Source organism: Muscardinus avellanarius (assembly GCF_963383645.1).
Source record: "Muscardinus avellanarius genome assembly, chromosome: 22".
NCBI lineage: Eukaryota > Metazoa > Chordata > Mammalia > Rodentia > Gliridae > Muscardinus > Muscardinus avellanarius.
In genome coordinates, this window is record NC_137808.1 from 972501 (window position 1) to 990965 (window position 18465).

At 50.4% G+C, this 18465-nt stretch overlaps 2 protein-coding genes across 2 annotated transcripts in view; one reads left to right on the forward strand and one right to left on the reverse strand.

Moving 5' to 3' along the window:
• Positions 1-1410, forward strand: part of LHFPL4 (LHFPL tetraspan subfamily member 4) — a gene marked incomplete at both ends in the record, with an annotated part of 15129 nt that extends 13719 nt beyond the window's left edge. Inside the window, one exon of the mRNA XM_080718151.1 lies at positions 1310-1410. Within this exon, the coding sequence (XP_080574277.1) occupies positions 1310-1410 (101 nt within the window). The remainder of the gene's footprint in view (positions 1-1309) is intronic.
• Positions 1-18465, reverse strand: part of LOC308278394 (CCA tRNA nucleotidyltransferase 1, mitochondrial-like) — a gene marked incomplete at both ends in the record, with an annotated part of 995237 nt that overhangs the window by 608432 nt on the left and 368340 nt on the right.

An 18465-nucleotide genomic window follows, 5' to 3' on the forward strand; every position in this document is an offset into this window, starting at 1 on the left:
CTGTCATCCCAGAATTTGGGAGGCTGAAACAGGAGAGAAACAGATTTGAGGCCAGCCTTAGCAACTTAGTGAGACCCTGCTTCAAAATTAAAAAAAAAAAAAAAAAAACAGGACTGGGGTGTTAGCTCAGAAGTAGAATGTCCTTGGGTTCCATTCCCAGAACCATACACACACACACACACACACACACACACACACAAATAAGTAAAAAATAAAAATTAAGGGGTGGAAGTAAGCATCAGAGGCAGAACGCCCCTCGGTTTTATCCCCAGTAACACACACACACACACACACACACACACACACACACACACCCCACTATGATTTCCAGCATTTACTTTGTATCAAACAATATATCAATCTTTGGCTGACTTTTTTTTTGTACAAGGATTTGAGCCCAGGGATATTTTACCTCTGGTCTACACCTCCAGCCCTTATAATTTTTTGTTTTGAAACAGGGTCTTGCCAGGTTGCTGACAGTCCCTCTAAATTGCTGAACCCGCGCTTCTCCTTTCAGAGCTTTCCAAGTACTGGGATTACAAGTGTGTGCCATCATGCCCAGCTTTTTATGTTTTATTATTAAAAAAATTTATAAATCAGGCGTGGTGGTGCACGCTTGAAATCCCAGCATTCGGGAGACTGAGACAGGAGGATCCTGGTTTGCAGACAGCCTCAGCTACTTAGTGAGGCCCTTTGCAACTTTCAAAATAAAGAAAAAAAAAAGGGTTGGGGGTGTAGCTTGGAGGTCAAATGCCCCTGGGTTCCATTCTCATTACCACCAAAAATAATTTTTTTGTGTGGTGCTAAGGACTGAACCCTTGGACATCCTACCTCTAAGCTCCACCCCCATCCCTATTTTATTTTTTATTTGGAAACAGGGTCTTGCTAGATTGCTGAGGTCCTCACGAAGTAGCTGAGGCTGGCTTCAAACCTGCAATCCCCCTGGCTCAGCCTCCCAAGAACTGGGATTACACACATACATCACCATATCTGGTTTTCTTCCACCCCTCCCTTTGGTACTGGTGATGAAACCCAGGGGCATTCTACCTCCAAGCGATATCCCCAGCCCTATTTTTTATTCTGTATCCTGAAACAAGGTCTCACTGAGTTGCAGAGGGCCTAAGTAGCTGAGGCTGGCTACCAACCCACGATCCTCCTGTCTCAGCCTCCCGAATGCTGGGTTGACAAGCGTGCGCCACCGTACCCGGCTCACTGCCCTTTTTGCCCTGGGGAGTGGCCGAGGGGAGCCCTCGTGCCCTGGTGGTCTCTGGCCTCCAATTCCTTCTTCTTTTCCTCTCTCCTCTCTCAGATTTTGCGGGTACTACAGTAAGCTCCGTGCTGCGGCCGGGGGCTGATGTATCCGGATGGGGAGTCCTCCCCTGCCCCGTGGCCCACTCACAGGGACCCTGAAGGCCAGGATGACATCGCGGGAACTGGACCTCAGCTCGTCCTGTCTCCTGCCCTCTTACTCCTTCATTCAGGTTCCGAGGGAAGACCCCCATCTCAGACTGACTTCTTACCTTTGGCCGGCTTCTGAGCTCCAGGCTTTGAAGAGAGGACGGGGCTGGTCTGTGGCCTGGCGGAGGAAAGAACCCTCCTGACCCCGGGCACCTGATGCCGGCTCCTGCCTCAGTTTGACCTACGGGAGCCTGAATCTCCCAGTGCCCCGGGCTTTTCCTGTGCCCTCCTCCCTGGACCGGCCTGGAGGCCCCTGCAGGCCAGGCTTGCTCGGCCTGGGGGCTGCCGCCCGAGCAGTATCTTTGCGTCTGGTCTTGCCTCCTGCAGAAATGTATTCAACACGCTGCCCCAGGTGGGCTGGACTCTTTCTTACCTTTTTTCTTTTTGTTTGCTGATCATGGATGGCTCTGCCGTATCTGACAGAGCTGCAGGTGCCATCAGCCTCTTGGGAGCCTCCTGGGTCCCCATTCCAGTCTCCTCCCTGTGCTCCCGAAGGCATCTGAGTTGCACCTCGGGAGAAAGCACGGGGCCTCCGGTCAACAGCCCTGATCAGCCCAGAGTCTGTAAGAAGAGCCGGGCTCCGAGCCAGCGGAGGCTGCGCCTGGAGCTCACGGCTGCTCAGGCCTCTGCTGCGGACATCTCACCAGCGGCGGGACCCTTGACCCTGGCCTGTTTTGTACAGCAGACTTCCTGACCCTGATGTCAGGGTTGGGGCTGGGGAGGGGACCCCACAGGTGGGGAACTAGGGGCCTCATCGCCCCGCCTGTCCCTTCTCATGCACCCCGCGTCTCTGGCAACTGCCGGGCAGAGACTGTCTTGCCTCTTTGATACTTTTCTGCATAACTTGAACTTGCAGGTCACCTCTGAACAGGGTACCCCTGTCCCCCGCCCCAGGCCTTGTTACCCCGTCTCTGCCTCTTCCTCCTCGTGGCCCACCTCTAGCCTTGCGATATGCCCAGGGTCTGATGGGCAGTCCTTGGAGCCGAGACACGAGTGAGTATGTGTGTGTGTGTGTGTGTGTGTGTGTGTGTGTGTGTGTGTGTGTGCGCGCGCGCGCTCGCATTGGGAGGGGCAGATGAGCAATCCCCCTCCCCCTGTGAGGGCTTGGCAGGGAGCAGGTGAGGGAGACTGCTGGTGGTTTTGGTGGCAGAGCCACCCAGCCTCGGAGCGCTCCGCCCTGGGCCCCGCGTCCTGCTTCCCGCATCAGCTGGTGTGCCCGAGCCCTGGGGGCGGGCTTCCGCTGCCTGGCCCACTGTGGGGATGGCGCCCGTGTAGGCCCCGCAGGGGATCGCAGCCCGGAGCCACGTGTGCGCCTTCTTCCTGCTCATTTCTCTGCGCGGCTTCCCGTCTGGACCCTAACGTGATCGGATGCGGGGTGTGGTAGGGTTCTGGGCGCCTGGGACCCCCAAGTCCTGGCCCCACCTGTTTACTCTCCCCAAAGCTCTGGGCCTGCACTGTGTCCCGTCCTGTCCCCTCGGAGCCCCTCCCCGCAGCCACACCGCAGGCGCCTTCCCCAGCTGGGGCCTGGACACCAGGGTCTTGGCAAGATGGAGGGGAGCATTCCCCAGAGACAAACCAAAGCCAGTGATGGAGGGTGCGCAGACTGAGAGCGAGCGAGGGGCCAGGAACGAGTGGTTGGGAATGGAGAAAAGACCGGAGGGAGAGAGGAGGGAGGTGCAGAGGTAGCGAAGAAATGGTGAGCCGGGCGGGCGTGGTGGCGCACGCTTGTAATCCCGCTACTGGGGAGGCTGAGACGGGAGGATCGCGCAAGTTCAAAGCCAGCCTCAGCTACTGAGTGAGGCTCTCAGCAACTCAGTGAGACCCTGTTTCCAAATAAAAATATAAAATAGGGCTGGGGGTGGGTGTAGCCCAGAGGTAGAAGGTCCCTGGGTTCCATCCCCAGTACCACAAAAGAAAAAAAAAAAGAAAAAAGAAAGAAAAAGAAATGGGTAAAGCCAGGCATGGTGGCGTACAGCTGTAATTCTAATATTTGGGAGGCTGAGACAGGAGGATTGCAGGTTTGAGGCTAGCCTCAGCAATTAATGGAGACCCCGTATCAAAATAAAAAATAAGAAGGGCTGGGGGTGTAGCTCGGAGGTAGAATGCCCCAGGGTTTATCCTTAGTACCAAACAAAAAGATGGGAGAGAAAAAACGGGAGAGAAGAGAGGGAGACAGAGAGAGCGAGGAGGAATGCAGAGAGACAGGCGCAGAGGAGAAAGGTGGAGGCTGAAATGGGCTGAGTGTGGTGGCCCAGGCCTGTGATCCCAGTGCTTGAGAGACGGGGATCGCAGGTCCGCGGCCAGCCTCAGTAGCTTAACAAGACCCTCTGCAACTTAGTGAGACCCTGTTTCAGAATAAAAAGAAAAAATAGGGCCGGGGCTGTAGGTCAGAGGTGGAAGGTCCCTGGGTTCCATCCTCAGTAGCAAAATCAATCAATCAATCAATCAAGTTTCAAAATGGCGAGCTGCGGTGCGAGAGAGCACTCAGGATGGAAGGATGGAGACGGGGAGAGGTTAGATCAGAGGGGAGATGTGGGTTCCAGGGATGAGCCTGAGACGCAGGAGGAAAGAATGGAAGGAGAGGAGGAAGGAGATGCCGGGGGAGGGGAGTGGGGACCGAGTGGGGAGGGACAGTTAGTTCCCCTAAGGACGCTGCCGCCCAGGGGCCACAGGCCCCGTGCCCAGTGGTGAGGTAGGAACTGAACTCCTCGGAGGCCAAGCAGCCAGGATCCGGGTCTCTGTGGGTGTTTGGGTGGGGGGAGCCATACCAGGGGAAACTGGGTCCAGGCAGCACTTCTGTGGGCTAGCACCAAGGTGGAGCTCCCTTTTGGGGTGTTGTGACAGTGTCCCTGGGTCACCCTCCGTCTAGCAGCCGTGGCCCAGGCAGAGCAGGGGCCCGGCTGGAGATGTGCCGGGAAGTCGGGGTCAGGAGCGGGCGCGGGCGGAGGCTTCTGCCTTTGGGGAGGAGACACCTCAGTTTCTGTTCCTGAGCCCAGGAGGCCCTCCCGGCGTTGGGACCCCGAGAACAGCCCTCTGCCGCCTGTGACTGTGCGGGGGACCTGGCCCCACCACGATGCTCCGCTCTGGGGCCAAGAGGGGAGGCCACGGCAGCCCCGAGCTCGCGGTGCCTTGTCTCTGGCTCTGGCTCTGGTCAGTCCGTCCAGCTCCTCCAGGTTGTAGGATGCAGAACGTGCCTCTGGGGACCAGTACCCGGGGCGGAAGGCTTGCCAGGTGGGATGGAGATGTGGGTAAGGCCGAGGTTCTTTTCAGGCCTGGGTTAGCCAAGGAGGTGAATGCTTTCCACAAGCTGAGGGGAAGATCTCAGCCCCAGGCCCAGGGGGACCCGCCGTGTACAGCGTCCAGTGTGAACTGAGAAGGGGAGACCCTCTCCTTGAAGAAGCAGGGCTCCGGCAGGCCCCTGGCAGGCTCCGGGCTAGCGCTTGGGCGGGGCTGGGGTCTCCCCCCTGCGGCCGGTGCGGTGCGGTGTTGTTAGGATAGCGTGGTGTTGTCTACACTCTTTATAAGTCCCGTCTCAGTGTGTCCTTGCTGTTCATTGTCCGGTCTGGTATCATTTATTTTGGTCCTGACCCCTCTGCTGCTGGTGGATCTGAGCTTCAGTGCAGGTGGAATGACCTTCAAATAAAGAAACACTTTCTATCACCGCATTGGCTGCTGCTTCCGCGTCCAGCCGGGGGCTCCAGAGTCGGCGGTTTAAGTGGGTCCCACATGACAGGCTTAGCTGTATACGACCAGGGTCCTGCCTCTGTGCCTTTAGTGAGATGCTTTATTTCACCATGTCTTATTAAGGCTGGGCGAGGTGTGCACAAATAGAACTCCAGCTACGTGAGAGGCGGAGGCAGGAGGATCACAAGTTCTAGGACAGTCCGGAAAATTTATCTAGACTGTCTCAAAGGAACAAACAAACTGGGCAGGGTGGTACATACTGTAATCCCAGGACTTGGGAGGCTGAGACAGGAGGGTTACGGGTGAGAAACCAGCCTCAGCAGTTTAAGGAGACCCTTAGTAACTTATTGAGACCTTGATTGAAAATAAAAACAGCCGGGCATGGTGGTGCGCGCTGGGAAGCCAGCCTCGGCTAGTGAGGCTCTCAGCAACGCAGTGAGACCCTGTTTCCAAATAAAATATAAAATAGGTCTGGGAGTATAGCCCGGAGGTAGAAAGCCCCTGGGTTCCACTCCTAGTATCACCAAAAAATATAATAATAAAAATAAAATTAATAAAAACAAACTGGGCCAGGTGTGGTGGCACATACTTGTAATTCCAGTACTTGGGAGGCTGAGACAGGAGGATCGCAAAGGTTTGAAGCCAGCCTCAGCTACTTAATGAAGCACTCAGCAATCTAGTGAGACCCTATTTCCAAATAAAACATAAAAAATATAGGTCTGGGAATATAGCCTGGAAGTAAAAGGCCCCTGGGATCCATCCCCAGTACAACAAAAATAAATAAACAAATAAATAAATAAAAATAAAAACAAGCCGGATGTGGTGGTGCACATTTCTAATCCCAGCATTTGGGAGGCTGATATGGGAGGATTCTGCAGGTTCGAAGCCAGCCTCAGTTACTTAGTGAGGCCCTTTGCAACTCAGTGAGACCCTGTTTCAAAATAAAGAATAAAAAATAGGGCTGGGGGTGTCGCTCAGAGGTAAAATGCCCCTGGGTTCCATCCCTAGTACTGTAAATAAACAAATAAACAAATAAATAAAATAAAAACGACAGCTAGGTGTGGTGGTGCACGCTTGTAATCCCAGCATTTGGGAGGCTGAGACAGAAGGATCCTGGTTCATGGACATCCTCAGCTACTTAGTGAGGCCCTTTGCAACTCAGTGAGACCCTATTTCAAAATAACGAATAAAAGCTGGGCATGGTGGTGCATGCTTGTAATCCCTGCGCTTGGGAGGCAGACACAGGAGGATCGAGTGGTTTCAAATTGCGTGCGCTGGCTTAGGAGACCTTGTTTCCAAATAAAAAATGTAAAAATAGGTCTGGGAGTGTAGCCCGGAAGTAGAAGGGCTTCCAGGAACCCCAGTACCACCAATAAATAAATAAATAAATAAATAAATAAATAAATAAATAAATAAAAACGAATAAAACCTGGGCGTGGTGGCACATGCTTGTAATCCTAGCATTCGGGAGGCTGAGACTGGAGGATCGCAGTTCGCGGACAGCCTCAGCTAATTAGGCCCTCTGCAACTCAGTGAGACCGTTTCAAAATAAAGAATAAAACATAGGGCTGGGGGTGTAGCTCGGAGGTCAAATGCCCCTGGGTTCAATTCCCAGACCCGTAAAAGAAAGAAAGAAAAATAAATAAATAAAAATAGGGCTGGAGGTGTAGCTCAGAGGTAGAATGCCCTTGGGTTCCATCCTCAGTATGGCAAAAATAAATATACATACATACATACATACATACATACATACATACATACCATAAGTACTGGGGGTATGGTTTAGAGGTAGAATGTCCCTGGGTTTAATTTCCAGTACAAAAAGAGAGAGAGGGAGGGAGGGAGGGAGCTGGGCGTGGTGGCATAGGCTTGTAATCCCAGTACTTGGGAGGCTGAGACAGGAAGATTGTGGTTCACTACTTAGTGAGGCCCTTTGCAACTAATGAGACCCTGTTTCAAAATAAAGAATAAAAAAATAGGGCTGGGGATATAGCTCAGAGGTACAATGCCCCTGGGTTCCACTCCAGTTCGGAAAAGAAAAAAATAGGTGTAGCTCAGAGGTAGAATGCCCTTGGGTTCCATCCCCAGTACTGGAAAAAAAATACTGTATTACAGGATTAAGATCCTCTTAAAGTCAAATAAAAAGGGCTAATATGTGGCTCAGGGCTAGAGCAAATCCTCAGTAATACACAAACACAAAAAAGCTCCAGACATGCCCGGCTGCCATGACTGTAGGGCAGGGCAGAGCAGGGCTAGCAGAAGCCGGCTCGCACTGACGGGAAGGCGGCTTAGGAAGGACGTCCACGAGGGAGAACCGGAGCGCGTGAGGAGCGTAGCGCCCGGGACTAAGACCTTTTGCTTTGGTGCTGGGGATCAAATCTAGTGGTCTCGTTCAACTCTGAGCTATGCCCTCAACCCTATTTTATTTTTGTAGAACTAGGGATGGAACCCAGGGGCATTCTATATCTGAGCTATACCCCGAGCCCTATTTTATTTTTCATTTTGAAATGCTCTTAAGTTGCTGAGGTCCTCACTAGGCAGTTGAGGCGGGAGTCAAACCTGCGATCCTCCGGTTTCAGCCTCCCAAACATTGGGATTATGGGCCATACCACCATGCCCAGCTATTTTTAGAAGCAGGGTTTAAGTTGCTAAGGGTCTTCCTGTTACTGGGGCTGGTTTCACAGCTGTGATCCTCCTGTCTTAGCCTCCCAAGTATTGGGTTCGTAGGCATACACCACTGTGTGCCTATGAGAAAGGAGAGGGATGCTGAGGGAGCCCATTTCATCCTGGCCACAGCCCCGACTTTTTCTTTTCTTGTGGTACCCAGGACTTAACCCAGGGGCATTCTACTTCTGAGCTATGCCCCCAGCCCTATTTTTTCTTCTTCATTTTGAAACAGGGTCTAAGTTGCAGAGGACCTCACTAAGTAGGATCACGAACCTGTGATCCTATCTCAGCCTTCCAGTACTGGGATTACAAGCATGCACCACCATGCCTGCTCCAAGCCTGTTTAGAAAGGGCTTATAGCAGCCAGGCAGGGTGGCGCACGCTTGTAACCCCAGCGCTTGGGAGGCCGAGATAGGAGGATGGCACAGGTTTGAAGCCAGCCTCAACTACTTAGTGAGGCTCTCAGCAACTTAGTGAGGCCCTGTGTACATACGTACGTACACACACAAGCCAGCCTCAGCAACTTAGTGAGGCCCTGTGTACATACGTATGTGTATGTACACACACACACACACACACACACAACACACACACACACACACACACACACGGTCCATTGCCATCTTGGTCTTGCACTTCTGAAAACCGCCACCAGAGGGCAGGCCTCGCCCTCACACCTAGACCACAGGACTCCCCAAGTCTGTTCTCTGGCAGGAGCTGCCAAGGGACAGCTTAGCAGATCACTGCTTACTTTCTAGCTGGAAATTAAGAATTTAGTGTGGGGGTAGGTCAACAGGTCAGGGAGAACAGAGTGCTCCAGTATAAAGGGCTGAAAGGTGACCACTGGCGGGATCAAGGAGGAGGACCATGACTAAAGAAACTCCAAGATGAGTGCACTGATGTAGACCTGTAATCCCAGCAACTCAGGACGCTGAGGCAGGATCACTGGTTCAACGCCAGCCTCAGCAATTTAGCAAGGCCGTTTCAGAAGGAAAAAAAGAAAAGGTGGGCTGTAGGTTAGAGATAGGATGCTCCTGGGTTCAATCCACAGTAGAAAAAAAGGAAGGAAGGAAAGGAAGAAGCCAGTATGGTGGTACATGCCTCTAATCCCCGTACTTAGGAGGCTGAAACAGGATTGCAGACTCAGTAACCTAGTGAGACTGTTGGAAAACAAAAAATGAAAAGGGCTAGGGGTATAGCTTGGAAGTAGACTGTCCCTGAGTCCAATCCTTAGGAGAAAAGAAAGAAATGAAAGACTGAGTCTGAGAGCTGGGTGTGGTGGCACCCACTTGCTTGTAATCCCAGCATTCAGGAGGCTGAGACAGGAGGATCTCAGTTCACAGATGGCCTCAGCTACTTAGTAAGGCCCTTTGTAAATCGGCGAGACCCTGTTTCAAAATAAAGAATAAAAAACAGGGGTGGGGGTATAGCTTGGAAGTAGAATGCCCCTGGGTTCCACCCCCAGTACTGCAAAACATAAAATAAAATAAAATACAAACAAAACAAAAAGCCAGTCGTGGTGGCGCACGCTTGTAATATCTGTATTTGGGAGGCTGAGAATGGAGGATCGCGATTCAAGGACAGCCTCTGCTACTTAGGCTCTTTGCAACTCAGAGAGACCCTGTTTCAAAATAAAGAATAAAAAATAGGGCCGGGATTGTAGCTCAGAGGTAAAATGACCCTGGGTTCCATCCCCAGTTCCTGAAAGAAAATTAGAAAATAACTAAATGAAAAGGACTGGGAGCCGGGGCGTGGTGGCGCACGCTTGTAATCCCAGCATTCGGGAGGCTGAGACCTGGAGGATCACAGTTCGCGGACAGCCTCAGCTACTTAGTGAGGCCCTCTGCAACTCAGTGAGACCCGGTTTCAAAATAAAGAATAAAAAATAGGGCAGGGGGTGTAGCTCAGAGGTCAAATGCCCCTGGGTTCCATCCCCAGACCCACAAAAAAAAAAAGAAAAAAAAGGACTGGGGAGCCAGGCATGATGGCGCATGCTTGTAATCCCAGCATTCCGGAGGCTGAGACCTGGAGGATCGCGGTTCGTGAACAGCTTCAGCTACTTAGTGAGGCCCTCTGCAACTTAGCTCGGAGGTTGAATGCCCCTGGGTTCCATCCCCAGACCCCCCCCCCCTCACACACACATAAAAAGGACTGGGGCATAACTTGGAAGCAGAATGTCCCCAATTTCAATCCTTGGTAGAAAAGAATCTGCTTAGAGTCCATATATAAACTGGAGAGCGTTTGTCTGTGAAAGGTAGCCTCCCAAGTACTGGGATTATAGGCGTGTACCACCATGCCCAGTAATAGTTTTTTTGTGTCAGGTATTGGGGAACCCAGAAGCAGTCTACCTCCCAGTTACACCCCAAGCCCTATTTTTCATTATTTTTGCGGTACTGAGGATTGAATCCAGGGACATTCTATTTACTTTTTTTTTTTTTTTGGTGGCACTGGGGGTGGAACCCAGGGGCTTTCTACCTCCGGGGTATACCCCCAGACCTATTTTCTATTTTATTTGGAAACAGGGTCTCACTAAGTTGCTGAGAGCCTCACTAAGTAGCTGAGGCTGGCTTCGAACCTGTGCGCTCCTCCTGTCTCAGTCTCCCAAGCGCGGGGATGACAAGCGTGCGCCACCACGCCCGGCTTCAGACATTCTACTTTTGAGCTACAATCTCAGCCTAATTTTGTTTGTTTGGAAGCAGGATCTTGCTAGATTGGTGAGAGTCACTGCTTGCTGAGGCTGTCCTTGAGCCTGTGACCCTCTCGTCTCAGTCTCCCAGGAACTGGGATTACAGGCCGGCATTGCTGCGCCTGTCTTTCAGTTCTTAAATTATACTGTTTTGGTATTTATTCTGTCCCCTTGCTTTTTCTTCTTTGGAATCTTCTATCATACATGTGGCGTGCCTTCTTTAGCTGACGTCTGTATTTGTCATTTAAAAAAATAAGACTTTAGGGCCGGGCGTGGTGGCGCACGCTTGTCATCCCCGGGCTTGGGAGGCGGAGACAGGAGGATCGCGCAGGTTCGAAGCCAGTCGCGCAGCCGCGCTGGCGTAAGAGACCCTGTTTCAAAAATATAAAATTGGTCTGGGAGTGTAGCCCGGAGGTAGAAGGGCTTCCAGGAACCCCAGTGCCACAAAAAAAAAAAAAAAAAAAAAAAAGACTTTAGAGCTGGGCGTGGTGGCGCACGCCGCACTTGGGAGGCTGAGACAGGAGGATCGCACAGGTTTGAAGCAGCCTCAGCTACTTAGGCTCTCAGCAACTTAGTGAGACGCTGTTTCCAAATAAAGCATAAAATAGGTCTGGGAGTATAGCCCAGAGGTAGAAAGCCTCTGGGTTCCACACCCAGTACCACAAATAAATAAATAAACAAACAAACAAATAAATAAGACTTTATTTAGTTTTAGTTCATAATACTGAGGACAGAATCTCCATTATCTGCCCCATCAACATCTCACATAAAAGTAGTACATTTATTAAAACTGTTGAACCCAAATTAACAAATCATTGTTGCCTCAACTTAGCAGTTTACATTAGAACTCAATCTTAGCGTTATGTTCTGTATGATTTTTTTTTTTTTTTGCGGTACTAGGGATGGAACCCAGGGGCATTCTACTTCTGAGCTACACTCCCAGCCCTGATTTTACTCTTTATTTTGAAACAGGGTCTCAGTGAGTTGCAGAGGTCCTAAGTAGCTGACGCTTGTCCGTGAACCCTGATCCTCCTGTCTCAGCCTCCCAAATGCTGGAATTACAAGCGCGTGTCACCATGTCCGGCTACACTGGCCTCTTAAAAGTTCCTCTGTGTCTTTTCATGGCTCAGATGGGCCATTTGTCTTACTTCTGCGCTTTGACAGGTAACTGAGAAAGCAATTGTACATACCCTATCCTGGTGAGTGGTGCACACCTACAATTCCAGTACCTGGGAGGCTGAGACAGGGGAATCGCAGGTTTGAGATCAGCATTGGCAACTTAATGACAATCTCAGCAACCTAGCAAGGTTGTTTCTGATTAAAAAAAAAAAAAAAAAAAAGGTCTGGGGCTTTAGTTGGAAGTAGAATGTCCCTGGGGTTCATCCCCAGAAACACCCCCACACCAAAATGTGCATTTTTATTTTATTTATTTATTTTTGTGGGTCTGGAAATGGAACCCAGGGGCATTCAACCTCTGAGCTATACCTCCTGCCCTTTCTTTAATTATTTTGAAACAGGGTCTCGCTGGGCATGGTGGTGCAAACTTGTCATCCAAGCATTCGGGAGGCTGAGACCGGAGGAATGCTGTTCGTGGACAGCCTCAGCTATTTAGTGAGGCCCTCTGCAACTCAGTGAGACCCGGTTTCAAAATAAAGAATAAAAAAACAGGGCAGGGGCTATAGCTCAGAGGTCGAATGCCCCTGGGTTCCATCCCCAGACCCGCAAAAAAAAAAAAAAAAAAAAAAAAAAAAAGAGATATATCTATATCTATCTATTTTTTAGTATTAGGGATGGAACTGAGGGGCCTTCTACCCTTGGGTCATACCCCTAGACCTATTTTATTTGGAAAGAGGCTCTCACTAAGTTGCTGAGGCTGGCCACAAACCTGTGATCCTCCTTTCTCAGCTTCTCAAGCACTGCGATCACAAGCGTGCACCAGCACACCTGGCTAGAGCACAAACTTTATTTATTTTGTGTTTTTTTTTGGTTGTTGTTGGTACTGGGGTTCCTGGAAACCCTTCTACCTCCAGGCTACACTCCCAGACCTATTTTTATACTTTTAAAATTTAGAAACAGGGTCTCAAGCCAGTGTGACTGGCTTCGAACCTGCACGATCCTCCTGTCTCCACCTCCCAAGCGCGGGGATGACAAGCGTGCGCCACCACACCGGGCACAAATTTTAAATTAAAAAAAAAAGAAAAAAGAAACACTTTAGCTCGATGTGGTAGCATATGCCTGTATTCCCAGTACTTGGAAGGCTGAGACAGGAGAATCCCAGGTTCAAGACCAGCCTCAGCAACTTAGCAACCCCCCCACCCCCGTTTCAAAACAAAAAGAAGCAAAAAGGGCCGGGGATGTAGCTCAGAGGCAGAGCACCCTGGTTCAGTCCCCAGCACCAGACACAGACAACATCCTTCTCAATCAATGACACTGCTTCCCACTTTCCTCTGGGTCATTAATTATTTGCTGTTTTCCATCAGGTTTACCTCTCATCATTGGCACAGCATAGAATGTTTTCTTCTTTAAAAAGGGTGAGCCGGGCGTGGTGGCGCATGCTTGTAATCCCCGCGCTTGAGAGGCGGAGACAGGAGGACCCCAGAGGTTCAAAGCTAGCCCCAGCTACTTAGTGAGGCCCTCAGCAATCTAGTGAGACCCTGTTTCCAAATAAAACATAAAAATAGGTCTGGGAGTATAGCCCAGACGTAGAAAGCCTCTGGGTTCCACCCCCCAGTACGCCCCCCCCCCACAGTCACGCACGCTTGTAATCCCAGCATTTTGGAGGCTGAGACAGAAGGATCACGGTTCGAGGACAGCCTTAGCTACATAGTGAGACCCTGTTTCAAAATAATCAAAAGCAGGGCTGGGGTGTAGCTTGGAGGTAGAATGTCCTGGGGTTCCATTCCCAGTACTATAAAAATAAAAAGGGTGTTGTGCTATGTTGTACAGGCTGGTGTTGAACTTGTGATCCTCCTCCTGTGTCAGGCTCCTGAATAGCTGGGTAGACACCACAGCGCTCAGCACAAAATTTTATTTTTATTCTTTTTTTTTTTTTTTTTTGGTGGTAGTGGGGTTTCTGGAAGCCCTTCTACCTCTGGGCTACACTCCCAGACCTATTTTATGCTTTTTTTAAATTTGGAAACAGGGTTTCTTAAGCCAGCACAGCTGGCTTCGAACCTGCGTGATCCTCCTGTCTCTGCCTCCCAAGTGCGGGGATTACAAGCATGCACCACCATGCCCGGCCAAAATTTTATTTTTATTTTGTGGTACTGGGATGGAACCCAGAGGAATTCTATCTCCGAGCTACACCCCCAGTCCTATTTTTTAGCCTTTATTATTTTTATTTTTTGGTGGTACTGGGGGTGGAACCCAGAGGCTTTCTACCTCCCGGCTATACTCCCAGACCTATTTTATATTTTATTTGGAAACGGGGTTTCACTAAGTTGCCAGAACCTCACTAAGTAGCTGAGGCTGGTTTCACACCTGAGCGATCCTCCTGTCTCAGCCTCCCAAGTGTGGGGATTACAAGCGTGCGCCACCACGCCTGGCTTTTCAGCCTTTATTTTGAAAAAGGGTCTCACTGAGTTGCAAAGGGCCTAAGTAGCTGAGGCTGTCCGCGAACCGCGATCTTCCTGTCTCAGCCTCCCAAATGCTGGGATTACAAGTGTACACCACCACGCCTGACTACAATATTTTAATTTTAATGAAGTCCAGCTTACCAGTTAGGTTATGTGGATCATGACTTTGCTGTTGCTGCTAAAAGCCAATATCAACCCAGGTTATCTAGATTTTCTGCTGTTATCTTTTAGGTCCCTTATTAGTTTTACATAGCCCAGAATGGTGAGCTGAGGAGATAGCTCAGTGATAGCATGCGTAAGACTGTAGCATGCCTAAGGCTCTGGGTTCAATTCCCAGCGCTGCCAAGAAGAGAAAACAGAATTTCTTTCGGCCTGGCATGGTGGCACACGCTTACAACCCCAGTACTTGGGAAGCTGAATGAAAAGGAACAAGCCAGCCTCAGCAGGCTCGCTATAACCTAGCAAGACACTCTTTCCAAACAAAAAAATAAAATAGGGCTGGGGTATAGAAACACATACCACTTTAGAGACAGGATTTAAAAAAACCGCCCAACCTGATCTCAAACTCATGATCCCCCTGTCCCAGCTTCCCAAGTAATGACTTTTTTTGGGAGGGTGTTACTGGAGATTGAGCTTAGGGGCAGTCTACCTTCAAGCTACAACAGTAGCCCTTTCAACCCCCCCCCCCCCGACACTGGGGATGAAATCCAGGGGCATTCTACCTCCGAGCTACACCCCCAGCCCTATTTCTTATTTTGAAATAGGGTCTAAGTTGCAAAGGACCTCACTAAGTAGCTGAGGCTGTCCGTGAACTGTGATCCTCCTGTCTCAGCCTCCCGAATGCTGAGATTACAAGCGTGTGCCACCACACCTGGCATTAGCCCGCTAATTTTTGAAACAGGGTCTTGCTAAGTTGTTGAGGCTGGCCTTGAATCGGTCTCTCAAGTCCTGGGATTACAAGTATGAGCCAGCTGGGCATGGTGGTGCATGTCTATAATATCAGCATTTGGGAAGCTGAGACAGGAGGACCACAGGTTCAAAGCCAGCCTCAGCAACTTAGCAAGACACAGTTTCACAATCAAAAATAAAAAAGTGCTGGGCGTGGTGGCGCACCCTGGTAATTCCAGCATTTGGGAGGCTAAAACAGGAGGATCGAGGTTTGCAGACATTCTCAGTTACTTAAGCCCTCTGCAACTTAGTGGGACCCTGTTTCAAAATAAAGAATAAAAAAGTAGGGCTTAATTGCCAAAATATGGAACCAACATAGGTCTCTATCAACAGATAAATGGATTGCAAACTTATAAGAGATACACACATTGGAATTATTATTATTTTTTTTTTTTGGTGGTACTGGGGTTCCTGGAAGCCCTTCTACCTCCGGGCTGCACTCCCAGACCTATTTTTACATTTTTATTTGGAAACAGGGTCTCCTAAGCCAGCGCGCGCGGCTGGCTTCGAACCTGCGCGATCCTCCTGTCTCCGCCTCCCAAGCGCGGGGATTACAAGCGCGCGCCACCACGCCCGGCCACACATTGGAATTCTATTCAGCTTATGAAGAAGAAAATCATGGCATTCACAAGAAGATGGAAAGACCTGGAGAACATTATGTTAAGTGAGATCAGCCAAGCACAGAAAGAGAAGGGACACATGTTTTCTCTAACATGCCCAAACTAGGGAGCATTGGGGATACCAGAGGGACTCCAGATAATGGAGGGGAAACCTCAGCAAAGCTAGAATGGAAGGATAGGAGAGGAAGAGGCTGAAGTTGATGAATGGAGGAGCTACATCTGAGTATGTGTGAAAGTATGAATGTAGCATGGTTAACCTGGACACTCATTGTTGGGAGGGGAAGAGGGGAAGTGGGGCGGGGGAGGGCACCAAGCACAGTCTGAATGTATGCCATTTTTAATATGTTCCACATTAAAAAAATAACATTAAAAAATAGGGTTGAAGATGTGGCTTGGAGTTAGAATGCCTCTGATTCCATCCTTAGTGCGCGCGTGCACACACACACACAGTATACATGTAGAATTAGCTGGCTGGACTTAGTTTAGACGATTCCAGGTTGTTCTGGCAATATTCAAGGCATGGTTGATCAGGAGTCCGCTGGACGGCTGCTTTTCCTCATAGAGTACCAACCCCATGAGGTGGGTACAGAGGAGTCCAACCTCAGCCACACCCGTGCCAGAGTGCTCCTCTGCGGCCTCCTCCAGGCTGTGTCTCTGGGTCTCCGCACGCCCTGGCTCCTCACAGCCCACTCACGTTGGTGGCACAGTGGTCCAGCGTGATTCGCCGAGGCTCCTGGCCTTTGTGCTGCCTCTGGAGCCGGTGTGCCGGAAGGCAGGCAGCTCGGGCTGTGGGTGCCTCGTGAGCTTCCTTAGCCTTCCTCCGAGTGTCTGCTTTGGCTTGGGGAGAGAGGCGCTCCCTCCTTCCCCTTCAGTGGCATCTCAGCCCAAAGGGCCGAGTACCATGGTGCTGACTTGAAATCCAAGTTCCTGGAGAGAAGACCTTGCTTTTTCTACTCCAACCGCCATTCTCAGACCACAAACTCAGCACTACAAACCATGTCTGGTTTTGAATATTAAAAAAGGCTAGTCAATATTTGCAGAACACCATTTCATTCCAAGTCAGATTCCAAAGGTGGGGCTCCACTGACTCAGGCTTGCCCTAACACCAGCCCGATCTCACGCCTAAAAGGCCAAAGAAAGAATGACCGGCACTCATGGCCCACGTCCGGCAACCCAGCTCCACAGAGAGCTTGTTCTCCTGAATGTGGGTCGGCCTCGTCCTCCTCACTAAGGGAACCGCGAGGAAAGCTGGGGAGACCGGGCTACAGGGCGGAGCAAAGAAGCTCACCATTGGAGGATTATTATGGTTAAGAATTTTATTATCAAAATTATTACATCTCTTGTGAAAGTTCAAATGTTACAGCAAGGTGTAAACACTCCACTTGAGAAAGAAGTGATCCTTCTTCCCTTCCAAGAGTCCCCCCTCCCCCCGCCCCCACCCCCCTAGAGGTCTGGTCTTGACAGCACCCTGCCCACACAGAGTGGCTGGGGTCTCTGCACGTGCCAGGCAGGGTGAGGGCCGCCTGCCCGCTGGCCTCTCCCCGAGGCTGTTCACCAAGGGGAGAATGCAAACCCCAGCCCAAATGGAGAGACATTTACATATGCTTTATATAATATACAAAGAAACCGGCATCCCAGGCAACATGATTTCCACTCCCAACGCTCTCCCAGACTGATGGGTTTGTGGGGGAAACAACAGAAAAGTACTTTGCTGACATTTCAGCGAGAAAAGAAAAAAGAAAAAAAGAAAAAAAACAAAAAACTCCCCTCATTTGAGCAAACACCTGATTTCAATTTTGAAAAGTGAAATTTTGTAACAGTCACACACAAAGAGAGAAGACTGTGCATATGACAGTTGTAGAACAGGGTAGAAAAGAAGGGGATGCAAGAGGCTGGTTAAAAAAATAGGGGAGAAAACAAATTAGAGGGAAGGAGGGAGACTCACAGTATTATCTTGTCCAAAAGAAAAGAAGTAAGGTCCACTGCAGCACCAGGGATTACACCTGTCATATAGTCACTACCCTACCGTGGTTATAACTGAATACAAAATTAGATAAATAAAAACACGCCGGATATTACAGTAAACAAGTGAAAGAAACAAGCTGGCAACCGCATGGAATTTAAAAAGATTGTGTACCCCACCTGGGCTGGCCCCAGGGCTCCTCCAGGGGTGTACAACAGGCACAATCACTGATGGGGAGAAGCCAGTCTGCTCTCGTCTCATCCGGAACAGCGTCAGGGTGTGGGTGGCTCGCGCTCTCTCTCACCGGCTCACTCTCACATAAGCATCCCCAAAAGAAACGTGGGGCAGGCCCCACACAATCACAGTCCTGTCGGTGCCACGCCACAGACCTGTCTCCCCACTCTTACCCTGCAGTCACAAGTGCGTGCTCCCCAACACGGAGGCGTCCAGCTCACGGGACCCGCAAGTCCTCATTAGTTGGGAGTAGAAAAATAAACTCAAAGTTCACTCCCAGACCCCGTGGGATCCTTCCTAATAAAATCGACCGCCAAAAGCTGGTTCACAGCAATGCAGCCGGCCACTTCACTCCTCGCTCCAGGGGTTGCTACGCTGCACAACAGCGTGCGAAGGAGGAGCAGGAGGGCAACGGTCGGCGCCCAATCTGCTCAGATTGTCTGCTCCCAAATATCAAGGGCTGACCATGAACTCTTCCCTCGGTCGGGGCAAGCTCCAAGCTTGACTACCCCTGCCTACTTCCTGGTGATTCTAGGACAAAGGTAGGGAGTTCTCTTGGTGGACACACCTTCGCCGGGCACCTGCTCCTGGAATGGCTGTCTCAGGGCGAACATCTACGTACCTACCTTT